Source organism: Mustela erminea, chromosome 4, assembly GCF_009829155.1.
Source record: "Mustela erminea isolate mMusErm1 chromosome 4, mMusErm1.Pri, whole genome shotgun sequence".
Lineage (NCBI taxonomy): Eukaryota > Metazoa > Chordata > Mammalia > Carnivora > Mustelidae > Mustela > Mustela erminea.
This window is the reverse complement of record NC_045617.1, coordinates 82,250,846-82,268,410: the sequence shown is the minus strand read 5'-3', so window position 1 is coordinate 82,268,410 and position 17,565 is coordinate 82,250,846. Positions and strand designations below refer to the sequence as shown.

Genomic DNA, 17,565 nt, shown 5'->3' with positions numbered 1-17,565 from the left:
TGTGGAAGATCAGCCCAACAGTAAAGACACTCACTGGTTATGCAGACAAGTGAGTTGAAATGACACATCTCTGAAGGTCTGGGGCAAAGGAGTGTTTCTACTCTCAGGTTCTTTGGGAGGAGAAAATAAAGGCAATCCATTTTCAGTTTTCCCAGTTTTAATAAATTACTGGTTATCTGAAATATTGCCAAAGGTACTGAAGGAGACGGGGAACTAAAATAAGCCTCCATAGAACTGCCAAGCTCCTCCAGAAGATACCCTGGAGACAAGCTCCTAGTGATGAGTAATAGTTGGGAAGTGAAAAAAAAAAAGAGGGCTTTTGTTAACATACACCTCTGCTTGCTGGTATTCTCTGCTCTTTCAGCTTCATGAGAAAAAAATATGTCAGTTGTTCAATTGTTCAGTTTTTCAACCTGAGCTTTTAATGCTTTTAGGTTTCCTCAGCTTCTGGAGTAGAAAACAAGAGCTGTTAGAACTAAATACAAGCCTGCCTTGTAGTCCAGGTTGTCTGCCCATAGAAACAGGCAGCTTGGAATGGGCTAGAGGGAGGCTGACCCTGGGAGCCTGGGAGGGAGGCTTGATCAGCCATGGTGTTTATCTCTCGCCCCCTCCCTATCGGCCCCAGAAATGTCTTCCTGCTACCATGACCCTGTGTTTTTTGGACAGGTTGTCACATAGTCTTGGTCCCCAAAATACGGCACAAGAGAGACTACAGGCATTTCAGGATCCAGAAGTAAGGAAAGAGAGGTCAGGGCCTGTATTCTCTACCACTCCCTAGACCATGTGCAGATCACCAACCATCCCCACTCTAACTCCCCACCCCGCCATTTTGCTGTGGTCCCTGCTTGTGGGCAGAAAGAACACAATCGTGTTTCTCTGCTCTGTTCTCCAAGTGGGTGTGGACCATCTCAACTGGTGAAAAGAAATTACATAAGGGGGTTGATAACTTCCCTGGTTCGCATAAATACAGTGACTCTGATGTCATTTTGAGAAAGTTATATAGTAGGTTTTTTTTCCCTTCCCCTTCTGCCTTTTATTTAAATATATTACAGCTTAGTTTAGCAATATTGTAGTTCAAATGGGGATTCTGACTCTGAGTTATAATACTGTTTTTTGGGAAAATGTGTCTTAAGTTCCAAATAACCAGTTGATGAACTCATAAATGAACTTAGGGGCCAACACCCACTTCTGGATTGAGGTGTTGTCTTAAGTTCACAAGAGAGAGGATTTGGAAGCCATGGCTGAAGTTGGGGGAGAAACTGGTTAGGTCACCTTCATGAAAGAGGCAAGTCTTGGATTTGGTGGGAGGCAGGAACCAGGCATATGGGGACACGAGAGCAGCGTCAAAGCCCAGAGAGGGACATAGAGGAGTTGTGGCAGTGAGCGTGCCATGTGTGCATCCAGGGCCCTGGCTGGCAGGTGACTGAAGGAAAAGGCAGAGCTCCCATGGGCATTCCTGAGTCGGGGCTGCAGGTGGGGTAACTGGACAGGGTTTTCCAGTCCATGTCTTTCACAAGCCACGCAAGTGATGCTATATATAATCCATAGAAGGCAGCCATCCACTAAGGACTGGGTGCGTGCGGTCTGCCCTCTGATGGGGAGGCTCACCGCTCTGTCTTTGTGTTCCTTGCTTACAATGGATAGGACTCCCCTCTCCTTTCCCCCTGGATAAGACTTTTAGCTTTGAGAGGTCCCAAAGTGTTCTTTTCCTATTGTGTGATCATTCAAAGACAAATCAGTCCCAAATTTAAGATCTAAAAGCTTAGTAACAGAGTACCTTTAGAAAGCAAAATTCTTACTCAAATAAATAAAATGTATATATGTGTATTATATTTAATTTTATGTATGCACACATGTATTTATACATACATGTATGCATGTACACGTATGTACTATATATAAATATATACATATGCGCCACATATGTGCATACATATATTTTTCACTTATGTATTTGCCTCAAGGTTTTTGGAACATAAATATTATATTCCGATTTATAATAAAAGTGATGACTTATACACACTAAGCTGTGTCAGCTTCATCTTGACTTTTGAGGATCTGTTTCTGTTTACATTTTTTATGGTCTGATATATTGACACCAGGACACTATTTCAGGAAGATGCCGTGCTGTGGCCTGGATTTGTTGGGAACCGCATCTCCGGATAGGAGCAAAGAATTGCTCTGGTTTTAAATCTGTTTTTTTTTTTTTTTTTTAATCTCTTGCCTATGTTTGTATACATTTCGATGCTTCTTTTGTAGAAAAATAGGATCATAAAATGTTGAGCTTGTACTACTAGGATTTTATTATACTTTTGAAAAAGCAATTATTTAAATCGTCAAAGAGAAGTAGACATGTTCTTAATTACTTCTGGGCTTGATACAGATGAAGTCACTTTATGTAATTGGAAATTAAATGTTGGTGCAAAGAGAAGAGTCCAGAAGTGTCCACCTGGAATGAATGAGGAAGAGTATTACTTCACACTGCCTGTGGTTTTTTTGAACAAATTGTTGGATTTTTGTTTTGGTGAGAAGAGAAAGTCCAGAATTATTTCAAGGTCCCTTCTTCCTTCTAGCTCTGATTTTGCTCTGGCTCTTTGTCCTGAGCAGAGAAGAGTAAATGACACGTGAGCACATCTCTTGCTCTCATCCCAACTCCCAGGCTTTTGGGGGGCAGCTGTTTTGATCTGTGCTGGTTCACTGCTGGGGAAGCAGTGCGCCTGCGGTCATTGAACTTCTGTTCCCACACATGATTGTTTGGTGTTCAGGAAAAAACACAGAAGGAAGCGCTGCCGCTGAGGAAGAAGGAGTCCCTAAAGTAAATATCTAGGGTTCTTCTGGGATTCATCTGGGTCGGGTCACTTCCTTGATTTGAAGAGACCAGAATGGAATCAGGAAGAGAGTCTGACCTCAGCCCGAGGGTGAAGGCTCACACCACCAGCAGGGAAGGCCTTTCTTTTGGTTTACATCAGCCTCCTCCTGATTGCTTCTGGAGAGCCCTCCGGGAAGGCTGGCAACTCCAATCATCAGACTGAATTCATTCACCCTGATTTGTGACCATCTCAGAACCCCTTCGTTTCTAAAAGAGGAGGCTCGTTTACCGATAGAATTCTCTGAGGGGTTGTATTTAGCTTACTAGAGGGCAATGGAAAAAACATATTCCAGCTGATCACAGAGAAGAGCCAGGCAGAGAGCTGTTCTGAGCAGAGCCATCCTTGGCAGTGTCTTCCCAGGGCTAACTCCACAGTTATCCTTCTTTCCCTAACTTCTCTTTTTCAACAACAGCCAAATAAATATTTTAGTGTCCTGTGGCAGTGGGAGCAAGGTGAGGCCCTCCGAGTTACCCCGATATCAGGTGGCTTTATTTGGGCAAAATTTTAAGTGTAATACTTCGTGCAGAAACATGAGAAAAAAATGGAAAAAGCAGTCACATAGAGGCTCTAAATAAATTAATGAAACTTCGAATGTGAACAAGGTGCGCCTTTCTTTAAAACTTAGGAGAGCTGGATCTTCTCCCCGGCTTTGGTGCTATCGTGAATGGCGGCAAGTGCCGGGCCTCCCGTGGGTCCGCCTTTTCCTGGGAGAAGTGATGGGTGGCTGCGCTGTAGTCAGTGCAGAGGTTAAAAAGAACCTTATTCGGAATGGCAGGGCTGTGGAGTCTCCACTGGAAAGTGGACAAGGAAGATGGACGAAAACGTCCATTCCAGGGAGGTAGGTTGCCTGGTACTTTGAAATGACAACAGACACAAGAGCTTTGATGGGAAGGTTCTTAGACTCTTGTCCAGATGCTTTCTCGGTTCTCCGAGGATTTTAACGTTCAGGACTCTTTCTGTCCATGGTTGCCGGATATAATTCAGAGTTAAACATTTAAAGAACAAGGAGTACTCTCAGATTGTAAAGTAATTGAGCACAGCAGTGACATCTACCTCTTGGGCTTTCTCTAGTATCAATATAGTGAATACTATGCACGCAAGATTCATCTTGAGAACTCCGGATTTTCTACGTATTTTTATGCTGTTGAGTTGGTAAGGGATTTACAAAAAGGTAGATATGGTCTTGGGCCTTAGAATCTCTTCCCCACGGAAGGAGACAGCGGCAGAACAAGGCCAATAGGATGTTTGCCTGTGAGAGTACCACACACTGTAGAAATCTTAGAGTCCACAGGCCCAGGGATTAATGCCAGCTCAGCCATGGGACTGCCCCCCAGCGGCGAGGCCCAGCTCAGGCCAGGTCTGTGAGATGCTGTGAGTTTTCTCCCGCCGCACCGGTCATCCAGTATCGGGATGGCTCAAGGCTGTATGTCGCTTGCCACAGTAGGGAGCAGCATGACTGGAGGGAGACTGGGCTGAGGCTGCCCCAGAGTGGCACCACTGGGGAAGGAGCAAAGTTTGTGGAGAAGGCAGCTAGCAAATGACATGGTCATTCTTCTAAAAATGGCCGGTCTTCTTCATTTCTCTCCGTGGTCCTTGACGATAGACCGCAGCTGGGGTGCGCCAGGGCGGCTACTGAAGCAAACGGGAGCATTCAGGGCTGTCATTCTTTCTGCCTCCATTGCCAGGGATTAATTAACTGGGTCTTAAGGTTGTTCCCGAGACTGTATGTGTGCACTTCCCTTCCCCACACAATGTGGCAATGATGGAAACCACGCAAGATGTTGACCCTACAGCTGTAACTCACAGTCCTGGTCACTTGCCACCTGGGTGGCTTGAGGAACATTGCTTCCCTTCAATGGTGCTGAGTTTCTCTCTAGAAGGCCAGGGACGAAGAAGCTAAGAGCCTTGCCAGGGTGCGGCGAGGATCCCATGAGGTGCGGGAAGGTTCTGTGGTGCCTGGGCTGTGGTGCTGTGTCCTTCATTGCGACCCAGGTGAGCAACTCACCTCCTCCTGTTTGTGTTTATTGTTGCAGTGGTTCCCTGTCCGACAAGCGATTTCTCTTCACCTCCAATGGTAAGGATCTTCTCTTAAGAATTTGATATTTTAAAGTCTTCAGTGGTAGCGTTTCCTCCAAGGCCCCTCCGATGATAAAGTTTAAAGGATTTTATTTCTTTCCCCCCCGCCACAGGTCACACAGCAACAAGTATGCTGTAACTTAAAAACACTGAGACAGGGGCACCTGGGTGGCTCAGTGGGTTAAAGCCTCTGCCTTTGGCTCGGGTCATGATCCCAGGGTCCTGGGATCGAGCCCCGCATTGGGCTTTCTGCTCAGTGGGGAGCCTGCTTCTCCCTCTCTCTCTGCCTGCCTCTCTGCCTCCTTGTGATCTCTGTCAAATAAATAAATAAAATCTTAAAAAAAAAAAAAAAACACCGAGACAGTAACTCAATTAGCATGAAGTAGAACATATTTTTCTTTATAATCTAAGCTGTCAAACTTTATGCCAAAAAAGTAAAAATTCAAAATGCCATTTATGTTAAGATAAATGCCTCTCTGTTAGATTTTAACAGGAAAAGCTTTTATATTTTTTTTAAAGATTTTATTTATTTATTTGACAAACGGAGATTACAAGCAGGCAGAGAGGCAGGCAGAGAGGAGGAAGCAGGCTCCCCACTGAGCAGAAAGCCCAATGCGGGGCTCAATCCCAGGACCCTGAGATCATGACCCAAGCCGAAGGCAGAGGCTTTAACCCACTGAGCCACCCAGGCGCCCCAGGAAAAGTTTTTAAATATTACAGTTTGATTTATGTTTATCTTGAATAAAGTGATTGAACATGAGTGTGCAAAATAAAGGCTTTTTAGCCCCTCTGTCACAAAATACATTCTGTGGAAATATTCTTTCAACATAAAGTAAAATGTTTCCAGGAGAACAATATGAATATGTCTTCTTTGTCCAGGAGAGGAGTGTAGCCTTTATTTGCTAACCTCTGCATTGTCTTGGACATGGTAAAAGTTAAGTCCTAAGGACAATGCTGAGTACGACTTACTGATCTTCAGAACACCCGATGTCCTTTCTCTTCAAGAACACAGACAATAATGTCCCCTCTAATCAAATGAGAAGAAACGTGGTATTTTAAACCTTTAAGGCACATTGTACTTTGCTGAAATGAGGGTGAATGTAGAGATCTCAAAAGGAAAATCTATAGTGGGAACAAAGAGATGTCATTTATAGGAGATGTGACTTCAGTGAGATCCATTAAAAAGAAAAGCAGCAAGTGGAAGGGACCACAGTACAAATGAGTCAGATGAAAAGTAGAGGTTATTAAAAACTCGTAATTAAACAGTTGATTTGATACCAGAATGGAAATAAATCAACTAAATTATTCTACATGAGTTGGAGTACTTTTTTTTTTTTTTTTGCTTTAATTTTGTGTTTATATCTGAAATACTTTCTTGGCTTTTTTTTTTTTTTTTTTTTTTTTAGGCTGCAGCAGATCATTGAGTTTGGAACCTGAAACACAGATCAGAGCTTCTTGGCAGTGGGTCAGTGATATGGGAGAAGAGGTTCACTGGTCTCCTGGCCATGCCCAAGTTCAGGGCCAAGACCTGTCATGGGCTTCGAGGGACAGTGGCAAGAACCGCAAACAGCGCGAGTGGCTGGAGACTGATTTGGGAGAGAAAAAGAAAATAACAGGTACAGTTTCACAAATGCAAATGACGGGCAGTTGAAATTATATTTCTGAGCGGCATCAAAGTATTCTGTGTCTTTTCTAAAAGTAACAGGCCTTCACATTGTCTTGATGGGAAGAGCCTGTGTGCAGATTATTAAGTGTGGATATAGGGATTAGATTAAACTTTTTTTTTTTTAAGATTTTATTTATTCATTTGACACAGAGAGAGAGAGCACAAGCAGGGGGAGCAGCAGAGGGAGAGGGAGAAGCAAGCTCCCTAATGCAGGGCTTGATCCCAGGATCCAGGGGTCATGACCTGAGCCAAAGGCAGATGCTTAACCGACTGAGCCACCCAGGTGCCCCTAGATGAAACCTTTTTATGGCATGTTGTCAGTGTGGAAACACTCAGCTGTGGTCAGGTTTTAAAATGCAAATAAGAATAATTGGTCTGTAAAATGATTTAAGATTTCAAGGAGGAAACAAAAAAAAAAAAGAAAGAGAAAAGAAACCTGGAATTGTACTACATGCTATATATATTGTAAAATCTAACCTATCAGTAATATTTTCTTACAAGGAATTATGACCACAGGATCCACACAGTCAAATTTCAACTTTTACGTTAAGAGTTTCGTGATGAAGTTCAAAAACAACAACTCCAAGTGGAGAACCTATAAAGGAATTGCGAGTAATAAAGAAAAGGTAAGAGAAACTTTGGAGGAAAGAACTGAGTGGGAGAGCAGGTCGCCAAATGTTTTATCAGTGTGTTTCCAGAAAACAGATCTGCAGCACTGCCTTTGTTGGCAAAGCCTTGTAGCTTCACTACCAAGCGTGTCTGCGGAACTACAGCAGACCTGGGTTCCTGGCTTTGGTGTCCTACAACCAGCTAGGGGTCGGGTGGGAAAGACAGAGGAGCTAACTACCAGCCTCTTCAGGTTAAAGTTATTTGATTCTACAGGTGTTTCAGGGCAACTCTAATTTTCGGGATCCAGTGAGGAATAATTTCATCCCTCCCATCGTGGCTAGATACGTGCGGGTTGTCCCCCAGACGTGGCACCAGAGGATAGCCTTGAAAGTGGAACTCTTTGGCTGCCAGATCACACAAGGCAAGTCAGCGAGTTACTTGGCTCTGCTTGTGCCCTCTCACAGATGGTTGTTACTCATGGGGTTCTTCCAACATCTCCTCTACCTTAGGTAATGATTCATTGGTGTTGCACAAAGCAAGTCCAAACACTGTCAGCGCCACTGAAAGAGAAGATGAGATGATCACAAAATCCGTCCCCTCTCCAGAAGTACCCACAGGTAGAGCACTGTTTTGTGGTTTCCTCAGGAGGATAACCGGACTCTATGTGATGATTACAGTAGCTTCAACAAAAACTTTTTTCTCTGTCGTATGAATGTCTGGAGTCAGAGGGTCCACAGGTAGCTGGGTATGTGTAAAGTGATGTATAATCACAACTCTTCCGTGCAAAACTGTAAGTAGAAAAAGTAGTATTTGCCCTCCAAACACCGGGTAAAGATTTTATGGAAAAATCATATCACCTCCATACAATGGAATACTCTGCTGTCATGAAAAATAAATATGTTTAGTAATAGGGGAAGCTCTGGGGTAGAGACAAACTTAAGGAAATTTGCAAAGGAAAGGATAATCCATGTAGCACTCTACCAAGTATGCAAAAAAGGAAATGAAGAGGGGTGCCTGGGTGGCTCCATCTGTTAAATGTCTGCCTTCGGCTCAGGTCATGATCCCAGGATCCTGGGATAGAGCCCCACCCAAATTGAGCTCTCTGCTCCACAGTGAGTCTGTTTCTCCCTCTTCCTCTGACCCTCTGCCTGCTTGTGCTCACTCTCTCTATCTCAAATAAATAATTTTTTTAAAAAAAGGGAATAAAGAACGAATATATATATATATATATATATATATATATATAGATAGATAGATAATCATTCCAATATCTCTAGAAGAATGTCAAGAAACATAATCTGGCTTCCTGTAGAGGAGAAACAGAAGTAGGAGGGAGACTTTCGTAAACTTTTTGAAGTTTAAATATGTACACATATAACCTATTCAAGTAGTAAACATTAAAAGTACATTTATTTTTTTCAGAATATAAAATGATTTGTGTAATTTTATAAAATTTAGAAAGATTAGAGATCTAAATATGAGAGTAAAAATAAGCCATAAATTAGCATCCACAGATAATCACCATATTCCACTGTATCCACTTTACCATATTTGTCTATATCTTTGAGAAAAAATGGTAGCATACCACATATTTTGTCTGTAGCATAGATTTTTTTGCTTAACCTTGTATAATGAGCATCTGCCAGTGTTATTAAGTAGTTAAAAAACACAGTTGCTAATACATTTATAGTGTTTTTCCTATGGACATAGCATCACTTAGTTAACCATTCCCCTATTGTTGGAAGCTTAAGTTCTTAGATTTCTCCCAAATTTCCACTCTGGTAAATAATAACCCAGTTATTTACGACTTTTGTTCCTTTTGAAGGTCCTTCACCCCCCCCCCCCCCATTTCATGAACTACACATTTCCACTCCTGATCATCCCTTTGTTGATGATCCCTTCTCAAGGATCACAGATAAAGGGTGAAGAACAAATATTCCTCCTTTAGTTTGCATAGTGTGTACAAGGTTGGAGCCTGCTTTAGTAGCTGTTAAAGTGACTTCCTTTTTTAAAGTAGGAAGACATGGTGTTCTGTGAGCAGAGTGGAAATGCTCTCTGAGGTCATTGGGCTGCATTTCCTCTTAGCCCACTGCTCCAGAGTCCTGGTAACAGGAAGCCCAGGGCTCTTCTTCCCTTTCCCCCAGCTACTGTTAGTGCACACGTGCAAAGCCTCCCACCATCTGGGGGAACTGGTTTCTTGAGCTGATTACCTCCCAACCAGCTGGGTGGGCCAGTGTAAAACCTTCCCCTCAATTCTGATTGTGAAGCCTAATGTCGTCCCAACAAGTTCAGAGTAAATGTTAATCCCCGAAGACCACCAAAAATTGCCGTTTGGGAAAAAAAAAAAATTATTTCCCTAAACTTGAGCCAGAATTTTATATCCCCTCTGTTTGCTTTCTAATATGGAAATGCCTAGCACATATTCATTTAACCTGTATTAAACCGTTGAAGACCTTTCAAATCAATGTTGAGTTTTAGACTGAACTTGGGCTGCAGCTCATTTCTGTTTTAATATGGCGGCTTTCCCTCTTCCTAGGAATAAACATCACAGCTGTTACAATTCTGCCGGTGCTCCTTGCCCTGCTGCTTGGAATAGGAATCTTTGCAGCCTTTAGAAAGTATGTGCCTTGGCATTTTTAAGTTTCTTCTCTAATTATGCAAATAATCACAAAACCAAACTGTTTGCTTTTCTGATGTTCATGTGTAGAGAAGCAGCCTTACTTTGGCCAAGATAAAATGTTAATACATGTTTTAAAAACAAGTTGGGTAGGGGTAGAAAGTATTCTTCTACTAAAAATTCTTCTAAAATTCTAAAAGAATTCTTCTGCTAAATTATTCTTCTGAAAAATTCACGTATTCTTCTATAATAATACAACTTAGGAAGCTTTTCAAGTAAGATTCTTTTGTCTCTATAGGAAGAAGAAGAAAGGAAATCCATATGGATCAGCTAAGGCCCAGAAAACAGGTTGGTTTACAGAAAACTCTCTACGATTTTATTTTGTCTTAGAGAAGGGACAGGGTCTGCAAATTAAAAGCATGATTAGGTCTGTGGCCCACACTTAACGTGGTTAAAAAAATAAGCTCTATAGCCTTTAAGTTAGCAAGCCTAAAAGGGATGGAATATTGTATCATATCTCTTTATTTCAACTGGAAGTTTTCATGGCCAGTTACTTTTACTTTTGTTCAGCATTATCCCATCATTTATCAACATTCATTTTTTTTGGAGGAAGGGTATTGGAGTTTAGGCCACCCCATTGCCTGTCACCCAGGAGAAGTTATAAAAGCCCTATTTTCTCAAAGTATGTTGTTGGCCCGCATCTCCAGTCTTCCATGGTATTTCCCATCCTGGGAAAGCAAAGGAAGAACCAGGCAGGGTTCAGGTTCCATTGCAGAAAATCCTTAGGACTACAGGATGCCCATGCAATGAGTCATCTACAGTCCAGAGAGACAGCAGCAGGGAAGGACACCTCTGAATCTTAGGAGGTCTTTGGGACACCACCTCTGCAGAGTCTCAAGAGCCAAAAGTGTTGGTTCCTGAGACATGAGTGTCGCATCTGTGCAGATGATGGGAAGCCATGCCACCAAGTGTAACATAGGGATAATCTGGGACACAAGGGGTACACAAATACATCGTGAAGGCAGGTGGAAAGCATGGTTGGAATGGTGTTCGCTGTTGTAACGACCGCAGTATGCTGTCTCTACTACATATATCTGAGGAGCCGTGGCCACTCTCTACATGTAAGGTCAGCCGGCCGGAGGTGGCCTGACCCCAACTCATCGAGAAACACATCATGGACAATGTGCGTTATGCTTCTGAGATATTAGTGGTGTTTCATGTTATCTTTATTCCAGACTGTTGGAAGCAGATCAAATATCCCTTTGCCAGACATCAGTCCACTGAGTTCACCATCAGCTATGATAATGAAAAGGAAATGACGCAAAAGTTAGATCTCATCACAAGTGATATGGCAGGTAAGCGGCAACCCCTTGGGATGGTGCTCTCGGGTGGAAAGTGCTGCTTCTGGGAGAAGGGAGACCAGGAGGGAAATAAGCCCATTCAGACGAGGCCAGTACACTGACAGGTGCTAGAACAGACCCCAAGGTACCACGAAAATCCGGAAGCCCTGAATTAATCTGTTGCTAAGATTTTGGTGAAGACACTAAGAAAGAGGGACTGGAAAGATGAATTAAGAACAGCTCCTGTCCTTATAGAAGATGAGCTGGGAGATGAAAGAAGCTGTCCAGTGTTAGAATGGCCTCTGTGTTGTGATAAGTCATCCCTGAAAGTCAAGCTTCTCAGACTTTCTTGGGGGAAGGATCCTTTTTTTTCTTCTTTTGCCTTTTAAAAAATTATTTCTAATTCATTGAGAACTAATACTTTTGTAAAATACAATACAGTTGGCCCTTGAACAACAAGGGGGTTAGGGATGCTGGCCTCCCTGCACTGTCAAAAATCCATGTATAACTTCTGACTTCCCCAAAACTTAACTACTCATAGCTTATTGCAGACAAGAACAACCTACTGTTGAATCCATCCTTAGAAATAAAATAAACAGTCAGTTAACATGTTTTATGCATTAGATAATATATATATATATATTTAAAGATTTTATTTATTTATTTATTTGAAAGAGAGAGAGAGCATAAGCAGGGGGAGGGGCAGAAGGAGAGGGAGAAGCAGACTCCCCACTGAGCAGGAAGCCCAATGCAGGGCTCAACCCTAGGACCCTGGGATCATGACCCGAGCCAAAGGCAGCTGCTTAACTGACAGAGCCATTCAGGTGCCCGTGTATATTATATTCTTAGAAGAAAGTAAATTAGAGAAAATAAAATGTTATTAAGAAAATCATAAAAAAGAGGAAAACGCATTTCCAGTACTATGCTGTATTGAAAAAAATATCTGCCTATAACTGCACATACATAGTTTAAACCCCTGTTGTTTGGGGTCAACTGTATAAATTAGGAGAAAACATTTTTTAAAAGACATACAAAATACAAAGCTCTAATTCTTTTATTAGAGCAATGGAAGTTAGTCTTGAATTGCTGTGAGTTTCTAAACACTTGCTCTCAATTTGTGTACTCTTTCTGCAGACCTGTCTTGGTTCTCAGATACGTAGGCATCACCAACTGCACTCTAGGAGCACTGCTTAGCTTCTTGCTCCTCAAAGTGCATTCTGAGGGCCAGCAGTATCAGGGAGCTTGCTAGAAATGTGGGCCTTCAGGCCATGCCCTGGCCCACTGGCCCAGAAGTTCCCAGGTGGTGCATGTCTGTATCAGGCAGAAGACTACCAGTGGAAAGTTTGCTTGAGCTGCTTCAGGGCAAAGAGCATCTCTCCACCCAAAATCCATCTTCTTATTTCTTACCCCTTGACCCCCACCAATTCTAGTACTACCTTGTAGATAAAACAAGAGAGGGAAGACCCCCTTGGCTGTCTTCTTATTCCTTTCATTGTTCTTTAGCTTCTGGTGCAGCCTGTCCTCCTCCCCCACTCTGTGGTCCTTCTTGGGTACCTTGACTGTGAGACCCCCCAGGTCTTGCTCTTCTCCCCCACCCCACTTAGCCACAGTCTCTCTCCTCAGAGAGAGGAGAGACCCCCCTGCTCCAGAGCTCCCAATAGAGAGCACTTCCTTGCGTTTTTATCTGCTCAGCTGCTAAGCCCCGACTTCCCTCCCTGTCCCCCAAAGGTCAGTAATCTCACCTGCTGGACTACCTGCGAATGTCACCAGTTCCTCAGTGGGTCCAAAATTGAACCCATTGTTCCTAACTCTCCCCATGACTGCTCCATACATTCTCTTCTGAGTGGCTTCCCGACTGTCTACCTCAGGCATCTGGGCTTAACATCTGGGAAGGGGTCTTAGCTCCCCTCTTTCCTCACTCCCCACATTGTTGGTAATACATATTGCCTGAGTCATGTCTCCAAGGGATAGCCTTCCCAAGGCTGCTGCCAGACCTCTTGCGTGTGACTTACACTTTTTCTTTTTTTCTCATTTTTTTGATCTTTCCCTCTTTAGTCAGCTTCCTGGTTACCTTTAACTCTGCCAATCTCTTCTTTAGAATCCTCAGCAGGTTTCTTTTATGGAACTAAACCAAACTTGCTAGTATGGCACTCAGTGTTCTCTATGTGGGAGTCTATGTTAACGGTGTGCACTTGGGATCTGAGCTCCATTGGGTGCTTACCTTGTGATCTTGGAGAAGTTACTTCATCTCAGTCTGCTTCTGTTTTCCGTTTGTCAGATGGAGTAACAGTCAGTACTTCATTGTAATTTTTTTTGAAGACTTCATTAATTGATACCTTAGTATCTTAGAATAGTGCCTGGCACAGAGTAAGGACTCAATAAATGGGAGCTTCATTGGTATCATCGCCATTGTCATTAGACCCCAACCTATTCTTTTGGTCTTGGTTTTCCATTAAAGTACCCCATGTCCCTCATACTCTGACCACATCAAACTCTCTTTCCATGGTTTTTAATAGGTTGTTTAATCACTGGTCCCGTTCCTCATAGTATTTACTGCCTCCACTCCAAAATCTGGCATCTCGAGAGCCATTTTGAGAGCTCCATGAGGTATTTCCCTCCCCTCTCCCAGGTGTGGGGAAGCGTCCTCTCCGCCTTTTCCAGGTTCCCGCGACCCGCTGAGGCTTCCTAAAGTTCTGTTCTGTAAGCCCGTGTGTGTGGCACCTCCGCCTTTTACACCTCAGGCTTTCTCATCCTGCCGGCTATGTGGTAGGCACTCAGAAGAGCTGGTTCCCCAGGGCGCCGCCTTCGCAAACAACCGGCTCGTCCGGGCGTCCGGGCGGCGCACATACGGTGTGTCTCCTGCGCTTCTAATTGCAGATTACCAGCCGCCGCTCCTGATCGGCACGGGGACCGTGACCAGGAAGGGCTCCACCTTCCGCCCGATGGACACCGAGGCAGACGAGGCCGCGCCGGGCACCGGGGCCGGCGGCCACTACCACTGCCCCCTGTCGGCCGGCCGCCACGAGTACGCCCTGCCCTTGACCCACCCCGAGCCCGAGTACGCCACGCCCATCGTGGAGCGGCCCGCCGCGCGGGGGCTTACCTTCTCGGCGCTGGGCGGCTACCACGTGCCGGGCCCGGGACCGGCGCTCACGCCCTCGCCCTCAGCCGGCGGCGCGCCCTACCAGACGCCGCCCCACCCCGCACCCTCCGCTGAGCGCCGGGGCTACGATCAGCCCACCACCGGCGGCCCGACGGCGGAGCGCGCCCACCCGGACTACCAGGAGCCGCGGGCGAAGCCGGCAGCCAGCGCCGCCTATGCGGCCCCCAGAGACTGCCTCCAACCCCAGAGCCCCACGGCCATGACCGCTCTCCTGTGAGCACACTGTGACAGCCCCCTGCTGCGGTACAGAGCCGCGGGCGGTGTCCGGCAGACGGGAGAGGGGGGGTCAAGTGTGCGTGTGTGCGCGCGCGCGTGTGCGTGGGTGTGCGCGCGGGTGTGCCTGAGATTTCATTGGATCCTGCGGTGGAGTCCTAGGGCCCACCTCCTACTGTTTACAAAGTAGTGCATCTGGTTTTGTTCTGACCCTTCGGGCAAGAGCCTGTTGGGTTCTGTTGGGCTAGGAAAATGACAATTTTCAGATGGCATTTTCGTTTCTCTGTGACACTGAGCTGCTTTCGTATAAAATGTGCAATCTGTACAGAGTTGTATTTAACATGAATGAAAGTAACTTAAGTTCGCTCGATCAGCTTTTCTGCACAGAGGCTAAGTGGGAGATTGAAGCTGTTGCAGAAACGCGTGTAATAGTATGTTCGCCCGAAGTCTCTTTTATCTGATAGTGTGTTCGCAGCAGGTCTGTTTAAACTTAATCTTGTTGTTATTGTGGCTCATTTCCTTTCCTTTGATAACCAGAACTAAAAGCATTGCTAACATTCTTTTGGAAGGAATGAAATTACTTGAAGCAGGAGAAACACACCAGGGTGGTTGTTAGCAATTATGATTGTAGATTAAAACACACTAGCACACAACCACCTCAGCAGCTGCCTGTTCCTTGGACGCCACTTGGGATAGGTTCCTGCGGGCCGCCGGCGGCTTCCCTGCCTGACAGACCTGGGTCTCCGAGGTACGGGCCTTCATCCCACTTGGTTTTCCTCCTCACCTCTGCCCGCAGAGGCCGCGGTCTGGCTTTCACATGCAAATCCACCTTTCCAAACTGTCTGCAAAGCCAAGTGTGGAGACGCAGGGGCCACCAAAACTGCTCTCCCAACAAACTGAATGAAGGTGGCGCAGTGATGACAGCCGACTTACTGTGACAGATGCTTTTGTACCTCAGATTAAAAATATTGCTGAGGTCAGACGCCCACACTTTGCGTGACTTTCTTCAGAAATAACACATTGTCACTATGAAACAAAGTTATTTGAGGTGTGTTCTTGCAAAAGGGACAGCGGCCAAATCCACATCTAGCTTTTCTACTGAGATGGTGGGGAACTGAACTGATTTTGTTTCTTACAAAATCAGCGTTCTCTCTGATTCCAGATTAGCCCGGACCTCAGCCATACCTCGTGTTCAGTGCTTTTTATCTGTTTGCGTTGAATTTACTGTGCAGAATTTGCCCTCTTTTGCCAAAGAGGAAAATATGTGTTTGTTTAACAAAATGTGGACCAAAAAAAAAAAAAAAAAAAAAAAATCCTTTACCTAAAAAATATATTGTGATTCTATTTGTATAACTATGACTTTGTGTGAAACTATAAATCTTAAAATAGGGTGCTGGAAGTTCACAGCAGACTTTTGGTTATTTTAGGGTATAAACTGTTTACTTTGTGGAGTTTACATGGTTTTATATGCATACTAATTGTAATAATAAACTATGCCAAATCGCAGTGCCTCTGCCTCTCACTGGTGTCTGCTAGCTGAGCTGTTGAAGGCGTCTGAGGCTGTCTTCCTCAAAGGGCAGGCGGTTACAGTGGAAAGAGCTGGGTTTGGAGTCAGGCAGGTCTTGGTTCCAGACCCTGATCAGCTGCATGATAGCTGAGGGATCTTGAGCCAGTTAGTCTGGAAATAAGACCCGCCAAGCAAGTGAAATCTACTCGAGCTTACTATAACATGGGAGTCTGCCACCATCGCTTGCATTTTGGCAGAGAAGCCGAAGGGCAGCAGAGGGATGGAAAGCTTCATGTTGGAAAAAGAAGGGAGGGCTGCAGGTGTGCCTTGCTTGGAGGCTGTTGGCATGGGGAAACTATGGGATGGATTGACCAGATAATGGGTTAGGGATGTGTATTTGTCCTTCTCTGCTTGGCCCTACGTTGGAAATGCGTACAGAAAATGTGAGAGGCTATCAGTTAGTAATCATAGCAAACATTCTTGCTTTGCTTCCTGGTCTGACTGGCAAGCCTGACTTCTAGTGGGCTCTCCTTCTGGGCTGGCTCCTGTGGATAATGGGTTGCTTTCCTGTGCTTATCGCTGTAGGGTGTAAATCAGAGTTCTGTTTTTATGCATGGCCTGTGCGTTATCCATTTGTATATTCGGTCTGTCATATCTAACCCTTTGCCTCCGTTTCTTCTTGTATAAAAATGACGTTAATGCACCTTCCTTCTAGCCTTACAAGTAAGAATTAGTTGGAATAACATTTATCAAAGTTTTTGTTCTGGAATTAGCTGTTTTTCTAATCCAGGCCCTCAGTGGGCTGCATGTAGCCTTCTAACATTAAAATATTAGTCCACAGGAATAGACTTGTTTACAGTGAATTAAAGTTATTTTCATCCACATTTCTTGCCCATACTCATGATCTAATCATGACAGAGAGAGAATAGGACTTGGTTTTGTAACAGTACTTCCCCAGGTGGACTTGCTGTGCAGATGGGGTGGTTGAGTGGAAAGGTCTGGTAAAAACCTACACTGCCTAGCCTAAAGTAGAAGATAAGAGTGGAAAATGCTATGTCCTTTTCAGTGTTTTGCAACATCAGCAACTGTGATAAGGTGAGAATGAGATCATTCTAACTGTCTGGTGTCTTCTGTTATCAAATCCCATTGGGAGGCCAAGATGGCATTCTGTCACTTCTTACAGTTGTGACTGCAACATATCTTTCCTGACAAACAAAACTACACTGACCACAGAAGCTGCTGAAATGGCACTGGGTTTTGTTCCTATTTAAAGTTTCCTTAATATTTCTAATCAGCCTAGAAAACATCTAGGAAGGATGCGATCTGTTTATTATGCTGTTTTTTGAATCTTAGCAGAAAATGAAATCAGTTATGGACACAACTAGAGTCACCATGAATAGCCTTCCAAAAATATTTCCTGCATGGCCTTTTAGAAATACATCAGCTCAGTGGTCCCAGTGCAAGTACCAGGTTGGTCTCACTTTTCTCAAAAGGCCTCTCTCTC

The 17,565-nt window shown here is 44.4% G+C and overlaps 1 protein-coding gene across 1 annotated transcript in view; it reads left to right on the top strand.

The window, feature by feature from the left end:
* Window positions 1-16,060, top strand: part of DCBLD1 (discoidin, CUB and LCCL domain containing 1) — a 67,015-nt gene extending 50,955 nt beyond the window's left edge. Inside the window, 9 exon segments of the mRNA XM_032339705.1 lie at window positions 4,904-4,944; window positions 6,353-6,562; window positions 7,114-7,238; window positions 7,495-7,642; window positions 7,731-7,838; window positions 9,758-9,839; window positions 10,137-10,186; window positions 11,074-11,193; window positions 14,056-16,060. Of these exon segments, the coding sequence (XP_032195596.1) occupies window positions 4,904-4,944; window positions 6,353-6,562; window positions 7,114-7,238; window positions 7,495-7,642; window positions 7,731-7,838; window positions 9,758-9,839; window positions 10,137-10,186; window positions 11,074-11,193; window positions 14,056-14,558 (1,387 nt within the window). The 3' untranslated portion in view covers window positions 14,559-16,060.
* The last annotated feature ends 1,505 nt before the right edge of the window (window positions 16,061-17,565 follow it).